The 18,613-nt window shown below is 47.3% G+C and overlaps 1 protein-coding gene across 3 annotated transcripts in view; it reads left to right on the plus strand.

Moving 5' to 3' along the window:
• The window catches only part of AHRR (aryl-hydrocarbon receptor repressor), a 79,925-nt gene that overhangs the window by 48,027 nt on the left and 13,285 nt on the right, over positions 1–18,613 (plus strand). For 2 of the 3 annotated variants that reach the window (XM_041731475.1, XM_041731476.1), the window contains 2 exons: positions 9,700–9,789; positions 18,160–18,289. In XM_041731475.1, the coding sequence (XP_041587409.1) occupies positions 9,700–9,789; positions 18,160–18,289 (220 nt within the window). Of the gene's footprint in view, positions 1–9,699; positions 9,790–17,110; positions 17,156–18,159; positions 18,290–18,613 lie in introns of those variants that run through there. The other variant, XM_041731477.1, reaches the window with a different exon arrangement.

An 18,613-nucleotide genomic window follows, 5' to 3' on the forward strand; every position in this document is an offset into this window, starting at 1 on the left:
TGGGTGGAGGAGAGGTCCAGAGCCTGTCCAAAGACAGGCTGTGACCCAGAGGTCTGGGGGACCCATGGCAGCCAGGCCGAGGCTGGTGGTCCAGGACACGTCCAGAAAGCAAGGTCAGAGATTTTGGGGGTCAGTGAGGTGAAACCCTCCAATCATCAGGACCCCTGATGGCATGTCCCTTCTTCCTCCCATGGGCCCTCAGACTAAACTCCACAGGAGATCCCAGTGTTAAAATACATGCTTTGTTCTCACTTTGGTGAAGTTGATTTTACCATGTCTGGTCTCGAAATCATGTGTCCAGCCAGAGTCTTGCATTCTAGTTCTAATTGTGATTATTCGTGGAAGCATTGATTCTATGCTCTCTCTTGCTGGGCAGAGCCTGTTTAACCCCATGGGTGGTCACTGCTGTCCTGTGTAGTCCCAGGGAGGGGAGTTCGGCGTGGGAGCCTGCACCGGTGCTGGGCTCTGCTGCCCTGGGCGGGGGGCGGCCGGGAAGGCCCTGGAGCGGTTGTTCCTGCCGCTGTCCTGGCACCATCTCCTCACCAGGTCAGTGCCTCAGGGAGGTGGGCCCAGGGATCCCAGGGGCATTGGGTTAAGCAGAGCAGGGCCGGGACAGCACGAGGGGCCTCAGGGTGCACACCTGCCTCTGTGTCTGTGGCCCGGCTGTGGTCGGCCCACGGCATCTCCCAAGAACCGTTTTCTAGAGCTGTTGCTGCCTCGTGGCAGAAATTCAAGGCTGAGTTTACTGTTTGTGGGATCTATAAACAGCCAGTCATTCCGCTCCCTGAGCAGGAACGCGCCTCGCACGCACGCAGGCCCCATGGAGAGGCCGCGAGTGATCTGGCTCCAGCGGGGCCCAGCAGCTGCCCGGTGCCCGCGCCTCGCGTGACTGCGGCCAGCCGGCCTGGCCTTCTGGCCTTGTGTTGTTCTCTGTCGCCTTGGCGACGGCTCTCAGGGGACTGTGCTGCTCCCCGCTGCTTGAGTCCCTTTATTCCAGGGAGGAGCCATGAGGGGCCGTTTAGAATTGTTCTTTTTCCCTCTTTTTGTTCCTCTGCTGTGACCTTGATGAAATGATCTTTGAAGTACTTGCCGGCTATTTTTTCTGCCATGAGACTGGACGAGGTCAGGATATTCAAAGGGTTTGCCAAAGGAAGTCCTGGGTTTTTCAAACATTTGCCTTTGGCCCCATAGAGGGGCTGCAGGGGCAGCAGTGTCTGGCGGGGGGTGCGGGGCGAGGCGCTGGCACTGCACACCCTCACCTGCACTGACCCCGCGGCCTCCTTGAATGGCAGGTGCACGTTTCGTGACTTTCAGTAACTGAACAGAGATGATTTTTTTTCCCCTTAAAAAAGTTCAGTCTTCAGTTTGGGACCAAATCCTTTTTTCCACTTGGAAAAGTGACCTCATTTTCCATGTACCATGTTTAAAAAAACACAAAACTCTTGTAGGATTAAAAGAGACCGGGAGAAAACAAACGTTGGTGATGCATACTTGAAAGACGGTCCCACATGTGTAAAAGTATTTGGCGTGATGATTCTGGACCAGAATGTCAATCTGATATTGAATCCATATGACTCGGCAAATAGCGTTTTATGGCCTTTTTCCTTTTCTTAAAAAAATCTTCTGCCTTGTGAGTTAAAATTAAGGTTGTTTTTGGTTGTGACTAATCTCATAAAATCTTTTTTAAGAAGGCATTTTATACACTCCAGCCCCGAACTGTCCTTTGGTCTCTGAACTGTCATTAGCAGGACATCCTGACGTGCGGCAGCCCCTGCGCTGGGAAGAGCCATTCCAGGAGCTGGCAGACCGCGGGTGCCCCTCTTCTCTCTGGCGGCGCCTGGAGAGGCTGGCGCCAAGGACCCCCCACCAGCCCCCAGCCTCACCGCCAGCACCGCGCAGCAGTTGCTCTGCCCTCCCACCCTGCAAGCGCATCACCTGGCCTCGAGGCCTGCAGATGAATTAGGTCCTCACCTTTAGTGATGACAGCAGTCGCTCAGACAGTCCATTCTCAGAACAGATGTCCTCCCTCTGTGGGGGCCAGTGGGGTCCAGATCCCGAGGGTGGGGCCATGGGAGGGTGCTCCCATCCTGGGATCAGGTATGGGCCTCTGTGGTGACGCCCGGTTCATCCCAGGGTCCCTGTCACTGCGTGGGAGGTGGGTGGTCCTGACCCGTTCTTGCTGCCACCCCACAGCCTGCCACCCGTATGGGCACCAGGCGCCAGGGCCGTGCGTGGGGCAGGGGGAAGGCCGGGCACCCAGGCAGAGAGGAGCTCCAGCACCGCCGAGGTGAAGTGCTTGAAGCCGGCACCGGGTCAGTGGGTGCCGGGTGCCCTCTTACTCAGCAAGGCCCCCACACCTGTAGGTCATGTCATCACGTGTGTCCGTGTCTCTTTTATCTCAGGCAGAGAAGGCAGGACTTTTGGTAAATGATATAAACAAATCCCAAATGTTTACAGGTGCCCCCCCCCCAATACTCTATGTCTGAGAACAGAGGCACCGGGATGGAGGGCACAGGCATATTAACTCTCGAATAGTCCCCTAGGATGAGGTCTGGGCAGATACTGGACCTTCCATTCACCACTCAAAGGTGTTAGGGGAGTAGGACCACATTCGTCCCAGGAGTGACTCGGGCACTAAAGTGACAGCACAGTTTGTTCGCCTCCTGGAGACTTTCTGCTAGACGCCTATGTGGTGTGAGGTCACTTTCCTCTTCAGAAGCACCTTAGGGCTCGGTGGTGGGGGCATGGGCAGGGGGCTGCATGAGGCTGGGATTTCTTGCCCAGAAAACTCAGCACAAAGTCTGAGTCCTCTGGTGAAGTCACTGCCCTGGTGTTTGAGCCTCTGCATCAGAAAATTGTCCAAAACCTTGAAACTTTCAAGTCACGGAGCAGCCAGGCCAGCCCAGGATTATCTGGAGGGGGTGGTTTTATATCAGACACGTATCCTGACTGCCTGTGAACACCTCGCTTCTTGAGTGCTGTTTGGATGGGCTTTTTTTTTTTTTTTAAGATTTTATTTATTTATGAGAGAGAGAGAGAGAGGCAGAGACACAGGCAGAGGGAGAAGCAGGCTCCATGCAGGGAGCTCGATGCGGGACTTGACCCCGGGTCTCCAGGATCAGACCCTGGGCCGAAGGCGACACTAAACCGCTGAGCCCCCCGGGCTGCCCCGTTTGGATGGATTTTGAATCTTACTTCTTCCCTCTTAAATAAGATCTTTGGCAAGTGTCTATTTTACATTTTCATGAGTACTGTGACCTTCCCTTTTTGAATTATACTTCAGTGGCCGAATGTGTGGCTTTGCAGCAGAGCGGGCTCTGCGTGAGGCTGGAAGGCTTCATCCTTTGCCCTGAGGCTTTTCCCAGGGACTTTAAGTGCCGTAGTACCACCTTGGGGAGGAACACCAGCTCTGGTTGGTAGGTGCACGTCCCCCACACCTCTGGCCCCAACACAGAAGATACACATCTGAAACGACAATTGCATGTACCTTGAGAGGAAGAAGGCAGAAAATCTCTCACAAAGTTACCTGAAAACAAAGTAGGGAGCAAGCAAGAAAGAGAAGGCATGGCTCAGAAGAAGACACGTTCCCGTGGGCAGGTCCTCTGTGGTGCCGTGAGAGGCCGACACAGCACCGCGCAGTCTGGCAGCTCGGGGTTGTGACGGTGAGGGCTCCGGCCCCTGCCACGGCCAGCTCCACCCTGTGCCGCACGGTGAGCCATGTTCACGCAGGAGCTCGAGGGTGCAGAGCAGGGAGGCTCCCCGGAGCCCAGCTCCTGCCTGTGACAGCCGGGTGGGAGCCGTTTGCAGATCCGTGTGATGTTATCCTGAGCTGACTCTCATCACACTGACAAGCAAGAGTGGAGCCGGAGGTGGGGGGGTGCCTGTGCCACTTGTTTCTATGGGCAAGTTTTAGGAAATCCATAAGGAGCAGAAAACCCACGTTCCTCAAGCCACTGCAGAGCACAGAAGGCAAGGAGAGGGTAGGCCGCAAATTCAGTGAGGTCAGGATGCCCTGCACTGAAGCCGGATGGACAGACCCGCTCATGTGCTCCTGATGCTGGACGAAAGAACTCTAAGCAACAGTGACATGAGTCTGTACATGTCATAAAAGAATGGGCTGCCGCGGCCACAGGAATAAGGGGATGCTTCAGGTCAAGTCAGCAACTCAGCGACCTGAAGGGGAAAAACCGCCTCCTGGGTGATTCTCCAGCCCAGTCAGACAGGTGAGCAAGACGCGGTAATGACAGACGGTGGACAGAGGACTATTTACTGAAGAGCCCATCCTTGTCCCAGTGGTTCGGGGTGATGCCTGCTTCCCCTGCCGTGTTCTCACTGGCTGGGGCCTGTCTCTGGCCTCCCTCCGCCGCCCCCACTGCCATGACTGCAGAGGTCGGCAGCCCTCCCTGCCCCTTGCACACGCCTCCCGTGTTTTTGGTGCGCGTGTTTCTCCCATAAGCAGCGTGGTGCAGACAGGGCTGGGTCCGCTGGCGGAGTCTCCTGGAAGGATGAGCATCTGCACGATGCCAAGTCGTCTCCAGGACAAAGGAGGTCTTTCCATTTGTTCACGTGTAAATTCCGTGTCTCGAGATGCTCTCAAGCTTTCTCCCCATAGAGTTTTGCACATTTCTTGTTAAGTTTATTTATAAAGTACTTGGATCTTCTTTGATGTGTTTGTAAATGAGGTTTTATCTATTATCACACACTCTACTTTGGTCATTTTTCTAATACAAAGTATATAATATGAAGTACAAAGTATAGAAAGATTATTGAACATATGTATTTCACTGTATATCCTGCCTCCTTACTGAATAATTTTTTTTTAGTTATTTTATCATTGGTGTTCTAAGGTTTTCCAGAAAAACAGTGATTTCATCTACAAACAGAGACCATTTTACTTTCCCAGTTCCCTGTGCCTCCTGTCAGCCTCTCCTGCCCCGATGCAGCTGTTCCATCTGATGCTGGTCACCGTGGGACGGGAGTCAGCCAACGTTTTCTTTAAAAGGCCAGATAGTAAATATTTTCAGCTTTGTGGGCCATACGTCGCCACGACTCAGCACTCAGTGCAAGAGTGGCCACAAACAATAAGTAATGAATGGGTGTGGCTGTGTTCCAGTAAAATTTTATTTACAAAATCAAGTGGCAGGCCAAATTTGGGGCTGTAGTGTGTTCAGGCTGGAATGGGAGATCATGGGTATCTTTGCCTCACTTCCTGATCTTACTGGAAACACAGAACATTTCCCTACTAAGTAAGTTGGTGCCTTAGGAATGACACATGCACAAGGACACTATCCTGTTAGGAGTCTACCTATAATTCCCATTTTCTTAAGAGTTTTTATAAAGAGTAAATTCAAATTTCGTGGAAGGCTTTTTTACCATCCATGGAGGTAATTATAAGACTTTTCCCCTTAGATCTATAAATATGGTATATTATGCTAACGGATTTCCTAATATTGAGTCAACCTTGCATTCCTGGAATAAATCTACTTGGTCATGTGTATTGTATTTCCTTAATGTGAAATTGGAGTCTGTTTGCTAATATTTTATCTGCACATGCTCATTAAGAATGAAAGACCTATAATTTTACTTTCATTGTACTTTCCTTATCAGAGTTAAGTGTCAGTGCTATACTTCTAAAAATAATTAGAACATTTCCTCATTTTCTATGCTCTGGGACAATTTATGGAGCATCAATGTGATCTGATCTTTAATTCTTGGTGGAATTACATTTTAAAGCCATCTGGGCCGGGTACATATTTGTGGGCTGGCTCCTTGGTAACTTCTTCTGTTTCTTCTACAGAAATCAATTAAGGTTTCTGTCCCTAATGGGTCCATTCTGGTAAATCATATTTTCCTAGGAAAACATACACTTATTTAGGTTTTCAGATTTATTTGTATAGAGATCTTTCTCCTACTTTCCTTTAATTTGTTCCCCTCTGCCACTGCCAGGGAGCTGGGTTCTGGCATTTATCCCATGGATTTGTTTGGCCTGCTCTTGGGCTCTGTGTAAACAGACACACAGGCCCCACAGTCCGCGTGGTGGTTCCCACGTTAGGGTTATTCTGCAGTGCGTTCGCAGGTTGATAGTTGCTGGATTGTTTCCAGAGTTTGAGTCTTGTGAATAAGGCCACTATGAACATGGGTTTTGGAGTGTTTTTGTGAACACACCCATTTCACTTGGGTGAGCACAAAGAGTGTGGCGTTTCTGGTCATAGGAGAGGTGCACGTTCGTGTTTATGAGGAATCACAAGATAGTTTCCCAATGTGATTGCTGCATTTTCTGTTCTTACCAGTGATGCTTCATACCCTCACCAACGCTTAGTGTTACCTGTTTTCTTGACTGTAATCATCCCAATGTGTGTGAAATGGTATCTTAATATGATTTTCATTTGCATTTTTCTGATGACTAGTGATGTTGGTGAGTTTCCATCTGTAGTCCATTCTTCCATCTCCTTAGTAAAATGGTCTGTTCAAGTCTTTAGCCCATTTTTTAAACATTGGGTTGTTCATCTTTTTACTATTGATTTATAGACCTTCTTTACATATTCTGGATATAGTCCTTTGTCAATGTACCATAAATATCATTTTCTCAGTCTGTGGCTTGTGTCTTCATTCTTACAGTGTCTTTTAATAAAGCCCAGTCTGTCAAGTTTTCCCATGAAGGGCTAGTGTTTTGTCCTATCCATATCTGCCTATCCCAAACTCATGAAGACATTTTATTTTCCTCTAGAAATATTATGACTATGGGGTTTTATCTTTAGTCCTGAACTATGTCTTGAATTAATTTTTGTGGAATTAGATAGGAGTCAGTGTTCATTTTTTCCATATAGACAACCAGCTGTCCCAGACACGTTAACGCCATGTTGTCCTCGTTACCAGGACTTTACACTAAGTCAGAAGTCAGCATAAGTTCTGAAATTGTGTCCTTCTTTACCATGGTTTCTTTAGTAAAGTGGGCCCTTTGCACATGAGATTGGGATTGGGTGGCATCACATCTACAGATGGATTTTGGAAACTGGACTCTATCTGCACAAAATCTTTCTTTTTTAAAATATTTTATTTATTCATGAGAGACAAGAGAGAGAGGCAGAGACACAGGCAGAGGGAGAAGCAGGGTCCTCGCTGAGCAGGGAGCCCAATGGAGGACTCGATCCCAGGACCTTTGGGTCACTCCTTGGGCTGAAGGTAGGCACTCAACCACTGAGCCACCCAGGCGTCCCTGCACCTTTCAATCCAAGAACATAGCATATCTCTTGGATATTCGGGTTCTGCACATCTTTTATTAGATTTATTCCTAGGTATTTTATGTTTTTTGATATGGGACTAGAGTTTTCTTTATAGGAAGGTTTTTACTACAAATTTGATTTGTGTAGGGGCACCTGGGGGGCTTAGTCGGTGCAGCACCTAACTTTGGCTCCAATCATGATCTCGGGGTCCTGGTATCCAGCCCTGTGTCACTGGGCTCCCTGCTCAACACAGAGTCTGCTTCTCCTTCTTCCTCTGCACCTCCCCCTGCTTATGCTCTCTTTCCCTCAAATAAATAAATAAAATCTCTTTAAAATTTTCAATTTGTTTAATAGATATTAGGCTATTTAGATTTTCTAGTTGTTCCTTTTTTTCAGAGAGAGAGAGAGAGAGAGAGAGCATGCACGGGGTGGGGAAGGGCGAAGGGGAGAGAGAGAGATTCTCAAGCAGGCTCTATTCCCAGTGTGGAGCCCCATGCAGACCTCGATCATGACCTGAGCTGAAATCAAGAGTTGGATGCTTAACTGACTGAATCACCCAGGTGCCCCTTCTGGCTGTTCTTATATCACTTTTGTTAGTATGTTTCAGGGAATTTGTCCATTTCATTGAAATTGCTTAATTTATTGAATTTCATTCTTAATATTTTCTTACTACTCTTTTCATGTATGTAGGATCTGTAATGATTTTAAATCTCTGGTGGCAGTAATTTTTATTTTTTAAAACAGAATTTTTAAAAATTTCGTTTATTCATGAGAGACAGAGAGAGAGAGAGAGAGAGAGAGAGGTAGAGACAAAGACAGAGGGAGAAGCAGGTCCATGCAGGGTGCCTGATGTGGGACTCAATCCTGGGTCTCCAGGACCACGACCTGGGCAGAAGGCGGCACTGAAACACTGAGCCACCCGGGCTGCCCAATTTTTATTTTTCTTGATCAAATTTTCTAGGAGCTTATCAATTTTATTAATCTTTCCGAAGAACCAAATTTGACTTTGTTGGTGATGTTTATTATTTGTCAGTTTTAAACAATATCATCAATTTTTTCCATTCTTGCTTTATTTTCTTCCACTTACATTGGATTTGATTGGCTCCTTTCCCCTAGTTTCATAAGAGGAAACTACACACTTTCTTCCTTCCATAGCTCACTGGGACTTAGTACTGTCTTTTCTGCTAATATGTACTTGGAAGTTACCAACTCCCTTTGTTCTCATCATGACAAAGGCATGGATTTGTATAGTTTTGCTCATTCTTGTTGTTTTCCATCATTTAGAAGTGAAGGTATTTGGGTTTAAGTGGCTGCCATTATCCTAGGATGCCTAGAAAACTTCAATACCAGTCATTTTAAAGCTCTTATAAATTGATATTTATAAACCCTAACAGAAAAATTAGCACATGATGTGCATGGACAGTTTACTTAAGAAGAAGTACAGGTTAGCAGTGAATGTATGAGATTTCATTAATATCAATCCCATTAATACTCAAAGATATGAAAATTATAATAATATTAAAAAATTTATTACCTAACAAATTGGCAAAAATTAAAAAAGAAAGAAAAGAAGGAAGGAGGAAAGAAGAAAGAAAAGTACTGCACATCATCCAAAATTAAGGGAAATGAGTATTGTGATACACTGCCATTAGCCACAAGCTTCATAAAAGTTGATCTAAAGTCTCTAAATGTCTGTATTTTAAAGATACAAATTGAAATATTTATGAAGTCGTAAGCTAGTTTTTCCTTAAGTATAGATGAATATCTCCTAAGTGAAATGAAACAATTCCAAGAACATATTAAAAATTATGAGTCCTGCATCAGGCTCCGCAGGGAGCCTGCTTCAACCTCTACCTGTGTCTCTGCCTTTCTCTCTGTGTCTCATGGATAAATAAATAAAATATTTAAAAAGTAAAAATAAAAATTACAATGAGACTTACCCCATAATATGCAAGAATGATTCATCATCAGAAACCTGTCACCAAATTTGCCACATTAATAGGCTAAAGAAATATTATGTGATTATTTCAGTAGATGTAGAAATAGTATTTGATGGAGGTCAAAATTTTTTCATGATAAAACCAAGGAAAACCATAACACAGGCTGGAAGAAAGGCATGAACAGGGACAGTCCACATAGTGAAGTAAGGCTCGTATAATGTCTAGGTACTGGTGGAGTCTCAGCTTGTCATGATGATGTTTGCATTTTGTGAAACATGAGTTTTATAATCACTAGATAAAGAAGGACACAAGTCTTGAAGCTTATAACCCATGACCAAGATCCCCTGTCATCTGCTAACTTGGGATCTGTTGCATAAGAGTCATAAATTAAAAGTGGGTGTTTCTGGAGGTTGTGAATACAGACTACAAAATGGGAGAAATGGTTGAAAATGCAGCAAAAACAATCCTTGCGCTTTCTCATTGTGAGGATTTTAAGAATGCATGCAGGAGCCAACTCAAGTTCTTGTCTCTTCTAGTCTCTCGATGGCTTTGCCCTCGTCGTGAGTGCAGAAGGCATGATATTTTATGCGTCAGCAACAATCGTGGACTATCTGGGCTTCCACCAGGTAAACAGCTCTTCCATCTACTACTCAGTGGCTCCCACTGTCTTGCATGTGCTTTCTGTCTTCCAGCCTTAAACACCTGTAAAATCAGGCTTCTCCTATCATGGAGCTTTTATCAGGTAAGGATTTCCACACCTCAGCTTTCTCTAGGGTTTGGACATGTGACAGTGTGCAGGGTGTCACAGCATACAGGACAGTGACTTCTGCTGGCTGTGCCCTGACCACTGTCTCTCACTCAGTGAGGGGCTGGTGAGCACCAGGGCGCCTCTCCTTGCTGCAGTATCCCTGTCTGGAACCTCAGGTAGAGGGCACATTCAGGGAATGGTGTGTTCTGGAAATGCCCTTACTGGGGATCCCTGGGTGGCTCAGCGGTTTGGCACCTGCCTTTGGCCTAGGGCACGATCCTGGAGTCCCAGGATCGAGTCCCGCATCGGGCTCTGGCATGGAGCCTGCTTCTCCCTCTGCTTGTGTCTCTGCCTCTCTCTCTCTATCATAAATAAATAAATCTTTAAAAAAAGAAAAGAAAAAAAAAAAGAAATGCCCTTACTGATGTGCAGACAATTCATTCATTTGGCCCGTTGCCCCAGGCCTGCCCAGGCTGGATGATTCCAAATATCTGGGCAGGGCTCTGGGGTTGAGACCCATCAAACACTGGAATCCTCCTCCAAGAAAAGGTGCGCTGGAACCCCCACCCATGGCCCAGGGAGAGGAAAGGTCACCTCTGCCTGGACTCTGAGAGGGAAGGAAGTTGCTCATGAGAAATCCAAAGCTTCAGCTTGAAGTCCAAATCCAAACTCACACTCTTGCGTGAGGCAGGCCCCCAAGTCCAGAGCTAGCAGTGGACAGAAGAGATCTCAGGGCCCAGGGAAACACAAATATGACCTTTCAGCAGTAGGGTCACAGCCATTCTCTCTGAAGAGGGGTTCACCATGCAAAATTATGAACACACTCCATTCGACATAGAAATAGGCAGCTTAGAGAAAGAACAAAACAGAACTTTGAAAAATGAGGCATATTGTGTGTCTATCAGTCAGGGTCCTATTTGGAGGCAGGAACTGTGAAGTGATTTGAATGGCTTAATATAAAGAATTACTGTAAGTTTAGTATAAAGAATCATTAACTAGGAACACAAGAGCACAGAGTGTGGAGGGGCCACAGAGCCCGCAGGAGGCCGGGTCCTCCTCACTGGTGAGGGTGAGGCCATGGCCCCTGGGTGGTAGAGAGGTCACAGAAGTGCCCCAAGCCAGGGGGAAACTGCCCACCAGGAAGCTGGCCAGGTCCTGGGGAAGGCTACCCCATGGCGGGCGGACCTGGGCCAGGTGTGGCCGACACTCAGGGGCCCAGCCGCCCTCCTGTGGTACCAGGAGAACCTTTGCCAGCAGAGGGGAAATGTGTGCAGGATCCAGGATCAGAACCCAGTGAGGCAGTATGTGGAGTTGATAACAAAAATCTCGCTAGGTAGGTGGAAGACCCAAGGGTGCCCAGAAGCGAAGGGCAGTGGAAGCCAGTATCAGACAATGAGGGTCCTTTAACACATGTGAAAATTCAAGTCGGTCTGAGGCCCCTGAGGCTGATTGGAGCATTCCATCTAATTTCCATGAATTGTCAGTTTGATTCATATCCAAAACTGAAGTGGCTGTCACTGTACAGATGATTCTGAGAAGCGGTTCCTCTTACACTCACCTCTACATTTGCTTTCCTACCACCTGAGCCCAGGACCGAAGGGTGACACATGGTGTCCTGGCCACTGGCCTTCTCACAGGATGGCCTGGGTCGACCCTGTGGCTCATGGAGGCAAGGCCTGGCCAGGACCCCCAGACAGGGCTGGGTGTGGGCTGGCTGAAGTGTGGTGGGTGTGGTGACCACCAAGGGCACTCCTGGGGCCACCCGGTCAGACAGTGGGTCTAGCACAGCCCTGCTCTCTCTGAGCCTGTTTCCTCCTCCATGAGCAGAGCAATCAGCCGCCTGGTGACACTCACGGGAGGCTGCAGTAGGTGATGATAGGGCCCCACCACTGTGTCCTTGGGTCTGTCTCCACCTCCTGAAGATGTGCAAGATGAGTGGCAGGAGATGGGAAGTGCTGGGGAAGACGTCGCCCAACAGAGGAGCCCCCTGACTCTCAAGGTAGCTGTGCTTGCATGGCTCTCTAACTATGGGGCCCCTTGTGCAGCACGGAGCTCAGAGGCCCGCTGATGGCCACAAACAAGCTGTGGACACCATGTGATTCCAGCCTCCAAACGATGAAGCCCTTGGTTTTGTCTCCCCGACTCCATGTACAAGCCCCAAATCTAGAAAAATGGGTCTGGTCTGCCTTTTCCAAGCTCAGGATTCTCCTCCTCCACTGTGAGCTGAGTTGCCCTGTGGATTCTCCAGACACACCCAGGGCTGCCCACCTTCAGCCATGATCCGGGGGCTGCCTCGGTGGTAAATGCAAATGTCCTGAGGAGCAGCTATGGTCCTCGGCCTAAACATACTACCTGGATTCTCTGTTTTCTTGGAGCTTGGTTATTTTCCACCAAGTGTTAGATGCAAAATAAAGTTTTGCCTTTTATTATAAGGAAATTGTTTCCAAATGCCATTTAATCAGGCATTGCCTCTATTTATGCAAAATGTTTCAGGAAAATATTAGAACAGCTTTGTGCTGTTGTGAGCTTCTTTCACAAAATGCTTTAAAAGTCGGAAATCCATTATTTTAGTATCTTCAGATTCAGGAGTCTTTGCGATGAACAAGTTTTAGATGCATATTTTAGTTGCCATTGACATTTACTGATTCAAGACATGGTCGGTTCCCTCAAAGGCCAGCAGCTGGGGGAATGCTGTCCCTGTGTGAACCCGGTGATGGCACTAGAGCAGCTAAGATCCCACAGGCAGGTACCAGATGTGTACACAATTTGCACAGAAAGTAAAGATGACAATGATTGGAATGAGGTTTGTAAAAATTAGTAATGATTTTATTCTTAACTCCATAAGTGGTGACTTAGAGCTAAAATAAAGGCTGTGTATACTTTATCAAAGCTGTGTTTGTTTTTCCACTATTTGATTTTTGCTCCACTATTTTTTTTACCTATTTTTTAAATTGAAGTTTGATTTGCCAACATATAATATAACACCCAGTGCTCATCCCGTCAAGTGCCCTCCTCAGTGCCCATCACCCAGTCACCCCAACCCCCCGCGCAACCCCCCACCCAACTCCCCTTCTACTACACTTTGTTCGTTTTCCAGAGTTAGGAGTCTCAGACTCATGGTTTGTTTTGTCTCCCTCTCTAATTTTTCTCACTCATTTTTCCTCCTTTCCCTTATAATCCCTTTCACTATTTCTTTTTTTATATTATTTATTTATTCTTTTAAAAAAGATTTTATTTATTTATGAGAGAGAGAGAGGGAGAGAGGCAGAGACATAGACAGAGGGAGAAGCAGGCTCCATGCAGGGAGCCCAATGTGGGACTCGATCCCGGTACTCCAGGATCAACCATATGATGATTGTCCTCTCTGATTGACTTACATCACTCAGCATAATACCCTCCAGTTCCATTCACGTTGAAGCCAATGGTAGGTATTCTTCCTTTCTGATGGCTGAGTAATATTCCACTGTATATATAGACCATATTTCGCTCCACTATTTGAATAATTATTATGTTACTCTCTCTACTCCTTGTCACATCTCCCCACTGCGTATTTTTCTCGACCTTGCTCTGTAGGGAGCAGATCCTGAGACAGGAAGGAGACTAAGGGCAGTCAGACGTGTCACACTAGTCGGTACTTTATTCCCCCAACCTGAAAAGTATCCATACTGGATACGTCCTCAAATTTGTCTGAGTCAGAAATATCTTTCCAGTTGGTCTGTCTCCTGGTTTGGTTAAGCCGCAGACCCCCTCTTGCATTAATTCCACAATCCTGTCCATATTAATTAACTAAGGTGTGGGAACACATGAACAGGGCACCCAGGGACACCCGCTTTCTGGGATTCTGCAAAGCATGGGATCACCCACCAAAACTCACGAGAGAACAACTGAATGACAGTGCCTGTGTATTAACTCACCATGGGAACTGTGACTGCCCGGTGCTCAGAGGTCAGCACGGGGAAATGCCATCATCTACAGCAGGATAGAGGAATACCAAATTCCCACAATGAGTCAACCAAGTGATAGGCAGTACCTCACACAAAATATAAAACATTATTTATAGAAATTAAAGAAGAACTAGATAAACAGAAGGATATGCCATATTTATGAACTGGAGGGCTCCAATTATCATTATAAAGATGTCAGAACACGTTGTAGAGGTGCTGACATAAAAAATGAGCAGCTTTAGAGAACCCAGAAGTGGACCCTGAACTTTATGGTCAACTAATATTCGATAAAGGAGGAAAGACTATCCATTGGAAGAAAGACAGTCTCTTCAATAAATGGTGCTGGGAAAATTGGACATCCACATGCAGAAGAATGAAACTGGACCACTCTCTTTCACCATACACAAAGATAAACTCAAAATGGATGAGAGATCTAAATGTGAGACAAGATTCCATCAAAATCCTAGAGGAGAACACAGGCAACACCCTTTTTGAACTTGGCCACAGTAACTTCTTGCAAGATACATCCACGAAGGCAAAAGAAACAAAAGCAAAAATGAACTATTGGGACTTCATCAAGATAAGAAGCTTTTGCACAGCAAAGGATACAGTCAACAAAACTAAAAGACAACCTACAGAATGGGAGAAGATATTTGCAAACGACGTATCAGATAAAGGGCTAGTTTCCAAGATCTATAAAGAACTTATTAAACTCAACACCAAAGAAACAAACAATCCAATCATGAAATGGGCAAAAGACATGAAGAGAAATCTCACAGAGGAAGACATAGACATGGCCAACATGCACATGAGAAAATGCTCTGCATCACTTGCCATCAGGGAAATACAAATCAAAACCACAATGAGATACCACCTCACACCAGTGAGAATGGGGAAAATTAACAAGGCAGGAAACCACAAATGTTGGAGAGGATGTGGAGAAAAGGGAACCCTCTTACACTGTTGGTGGGAATGTGAACTGGTGCAGCCACTCTGGAAAACTGTGTGGAGATTCCTCAAAGAGTTAAAAATAGACCTGCCCTACCACCCAGCAATTGCACTGTTGGGGATTTACCACAAAGATACAGATACAATGAAACGCCGGGACACCTGTACCCCAATGTTTCTAGCAGCAATGTCCACAATAGCCAAACTGTGGAAGGAGCCTCGGTGTCCATCGAAAGATGAATGGATAAAGAAGCTGTGGTCTATGTATACAATAGAATATTACTCAGCCATTAGAAACGACAAATACCCACCATTTGCTTTGACGTGGATGGAGCTGGAGGGTATTATGCTGAGTGAAGTAAGTCAATCGGAGAAGGACAAACATTATATGTTCTCATTCATTTGGGGAATATAAATAATAGTGAAAGGGAATATAAGGGAAGGGAGAAGAAATGTGTGGGAAATATCAGAAAGGAGACAGAACATAAAGACTCCTAACTCTGGGAAACGAACTAGGGGTGGTGGAAGAGGAGGAGGGCGGGGGGTGTGGGTGAATGGGTGACGGGCACTGAGGGGGGCACTTGATGGGATGAGCACTGGGTGTTATTCTGTATGTTGGTAAATTGAACACCAATAAAAAACAAATTTATTTAAAAAAATGAGCAGCTTTTCTAGGTGGAAATGGCCAAGCTTTTGGGAATGCAGAGAGATGGGACTATCCAGGACCATCTGGAGAGGGCAAAGGAGTAAGAGTGGTGATTACAGGGCCCTTACATGCTGGACACAAGACTGCCTATGAAACCCGGTTGTTGGGACAGTGTGGGATTGGCACAAAGGTTGATAAACAGGCCCACAGGACAGAACTGGGGGCTCAGAGCAGATACAGGTGCAGGATCGTGGGATTTATAGCAAAGAGGATGCTGCCCAGTGGTGGGGAAACGGTGGTCTTGTCAACAAATAAAGCCGGGTGAACTGGATCCACACGGAAAAGAAATGAATCCAGACTCTTACCTCACACCATGCATAGTAAATATCAAGTGATAGTAGAAGTTTCTAGAAGCTTCAGGACTGAGTTAGGGGATTGATGAGGGCAAGACCCCATGCATGAGGAAAGACTAATGAATTGGCTGCATTAGATCCACCAGAAGAGCAGGATGGCAGGCCAGGAAGTGGTGATGTTGGCAACAGAGCCCACCTAGCAAAGGACCCAATTCCAGAGCAGATGAAGAACTGAAAAATCAGCAAGGTACCTCAACGGAAGTCTGAGAGGAGGGCACAAACAGCTGACACGCGCCCTCCCACACGACATAGGCACACACGATCACACTTGTACCTGAAGACCAATAAATACGTGAGAAGATACACAATTTCATCTTCATGGTGTGCAGGTTAAAATCACGGTGAGAAACCATGGCACGTGCACCACTGTGGCTCAGACGCAGAAGGCTGAGAATGTCGTGTGTCAGCCAGAGTGTAAAGCGACTGGTCTGCCATGCGCTGCTGCAGTGGCGTATTTGTGCACTCACTCTGGAAAGGTGCTTGGTGCTGTCTACTAACACAGGCCCTCTGGCACCCCCGACCTAGGAACCCTACCCTCAAGTTTGCACCTAAGAGCGATGCACTCAGACACAGCAGCACCTTGTGGGTTAGTCCAGGGGAAACACTCTCCCTGTGGGCATGAGAAAGTGCTGCCACACACACGGCATGGGTGAACACGTTACAACTGTGACGAGCGGGAGGACAGACATCGGAGAACAGTGTTCCGTTTACAAACATAACCAGACCGCAGCACGAGTAGGCTGCACCTCAGCCACCCCAGGAGGATATGGGGAAGGAGCTCTGAGAAGCTGTTGTGTCCTGTTTCCTGATCTGAGTGTTGGGTATACTGAGAACTCACTCATCCAACTGTATGCCTAGGATTTGGGCACTTCTCAACCAATATATTGTACTGAATCAGAGGAGTTTATTAGGAAAGCAGCCCTGTGGGAAGGGCACTCATGATCATAGGGCCACCAGATGAGCTAGGAGCTGGCAGGTGAGTGGGGGAAAGCCTGGTGTGTCCACTTTCACCATGAGTTGGTCTCTGCCTTTTGGCCCCAAGTTGACATCCAGAGCCTCTGACCCTGGATGACAATGGCCAAGGAGCAAGCATTCTGACTTCTCTGTGACCACTTCTTTCTCTGAAAACACTCTCCGTGGACTAAGGAATGCACAAGTGATTGTAGTTCAGACTTCAAGTGATGATCATGTTCCTTTTCTACATTCCTGCAGTTGCATCTTGTTCGACATTGGGGGGTCCCAGTGAACCTTAGCCGTGGAATTATGACCAGAGTCGGGCCCCTGGAAAAGATGGTGGGTCTCATCCAGTCTGGGAGAGCTTACTAGTTACTCTCTTTAGAAGTAAACTAACTTCTGGTCTTCATTCTTCAGGAACTTCCCCTCCAGCTAATTATCATAATGGTCCTATTGGGAAATGACACAAACGTAGAAATGGCCCACTCTGAAGAAATCACCCAGTTACTCAGGTGTCATTCCGCGGCCAGGCTCTCAGTGTGGATAATGGGTGACACCCTTTAGTTAAGGGAGGGTAAGAGGGAGGTGTGCACTATTCCCTGAAAACGCTTCTGCTGACAACCGCAGTAGTCATGTTCCTCAGAAGCCAATCTCTGTAGCCCGTGGTTGTAGCCTCTGTGCCCTGGACTGCAGCTTACCAGTGTAGACCTGGTGCCTTTGAGGGTTGGCCTCTGTGTTCAGGGTTCAAGCAGGTGGGAGGACAGAGGACCAGAGAGAGGGCTGGGGACCAGTAGGTCCTATGGCATCACAGAAGGAAGCAGCAGCCAGGCCTGGGGATGGAGGAAGTCAATGGCTAGGAGGCCTGGCCAGGCTCTTACCTATTCTGATGGCGCCCAGCTCATCTGGCAGCTCCTGTCTCATGTTAAGACTCTGGTCTCACCTGGCAGTTCCCACCTCAATTCTCAGGGATCCTTTCCTAATAAACTTTTGTGATAGGACAAAAAGTGCCGGCGTCATAAACACACAGCATGATGAGCCCCCTGAGTCCTGGAGAAAAGTGGGTATCCTGGCCCCTGAAGGTGTTTGGTCTCCGAGCCTCCTGCTCTGTCCCCGAAAGCACAGCCTGGTGGGTGGGTGGGGGGCCTCGCACGAGTCAGATGTCTGGCATTCCAGGTGTATGTAAGATGTATCCCCCCAGATATGGAGTGCCCTCCAGGCCAAACTCCTGCCTTTCTCATGAGACATCTTTCCATGGCTAAGCCTGAGATGGTTTTTGCAATTATTAATCACTGGCTTTGTAAAGCAGATTCACTTAGTTTAAAACAACTGTTGCCATGTTGCAGACGGATGTGATGCACCAAAACATTTATGACTATATCCACGTGGACGACCGCCAGGACTTCTGCCGGCAGCTCCACTGGGCCATGGACCCGCCACAGGTGGTGTTCGGGCAGCCCCTGCACTCAGAGACAGGTGGGTCTGTGGGTCTTCTGGGGGTCTAACCAAGACTTGGAACAGTTTGTGTAAACATGTGGATGCCTCCTGAGAAAGGACCATCATACTTTCTCACCTTCTCCTTCAGAGACCCCATTCCACACACCCCTCCCTTTTCCAGGTGCCACCACTTAGCTCTCCAGCTCCTGCGTGCATGTGCATCTCTGGCATGGCTGGAGCGTGAGACCATCTCAGAAGAAGCTGCAGTGCTTGTCTCTCTGCAAACTTGCCCTCAAGATGCACATCTTCCAGGAATTTCCTTTGGCCCACATTAGATTTACCCGAAAAAAAGGCCCAAAGATT

This window comes from Vulpes lagopus, chromosome 17, assembly GCF_018345385.1.
Source record: "Vulpes lagopus strain Blue_001 chromosome 17, ASM1834538v1, whole genome shotgun sequence".
In the NCBI taxonomy this organism is placed as follows: Eukaryota; Metazoa; Chordata; class Mammalia; order Carnivora; family Canidae; genus Vulpes; species Vulpes lagopus.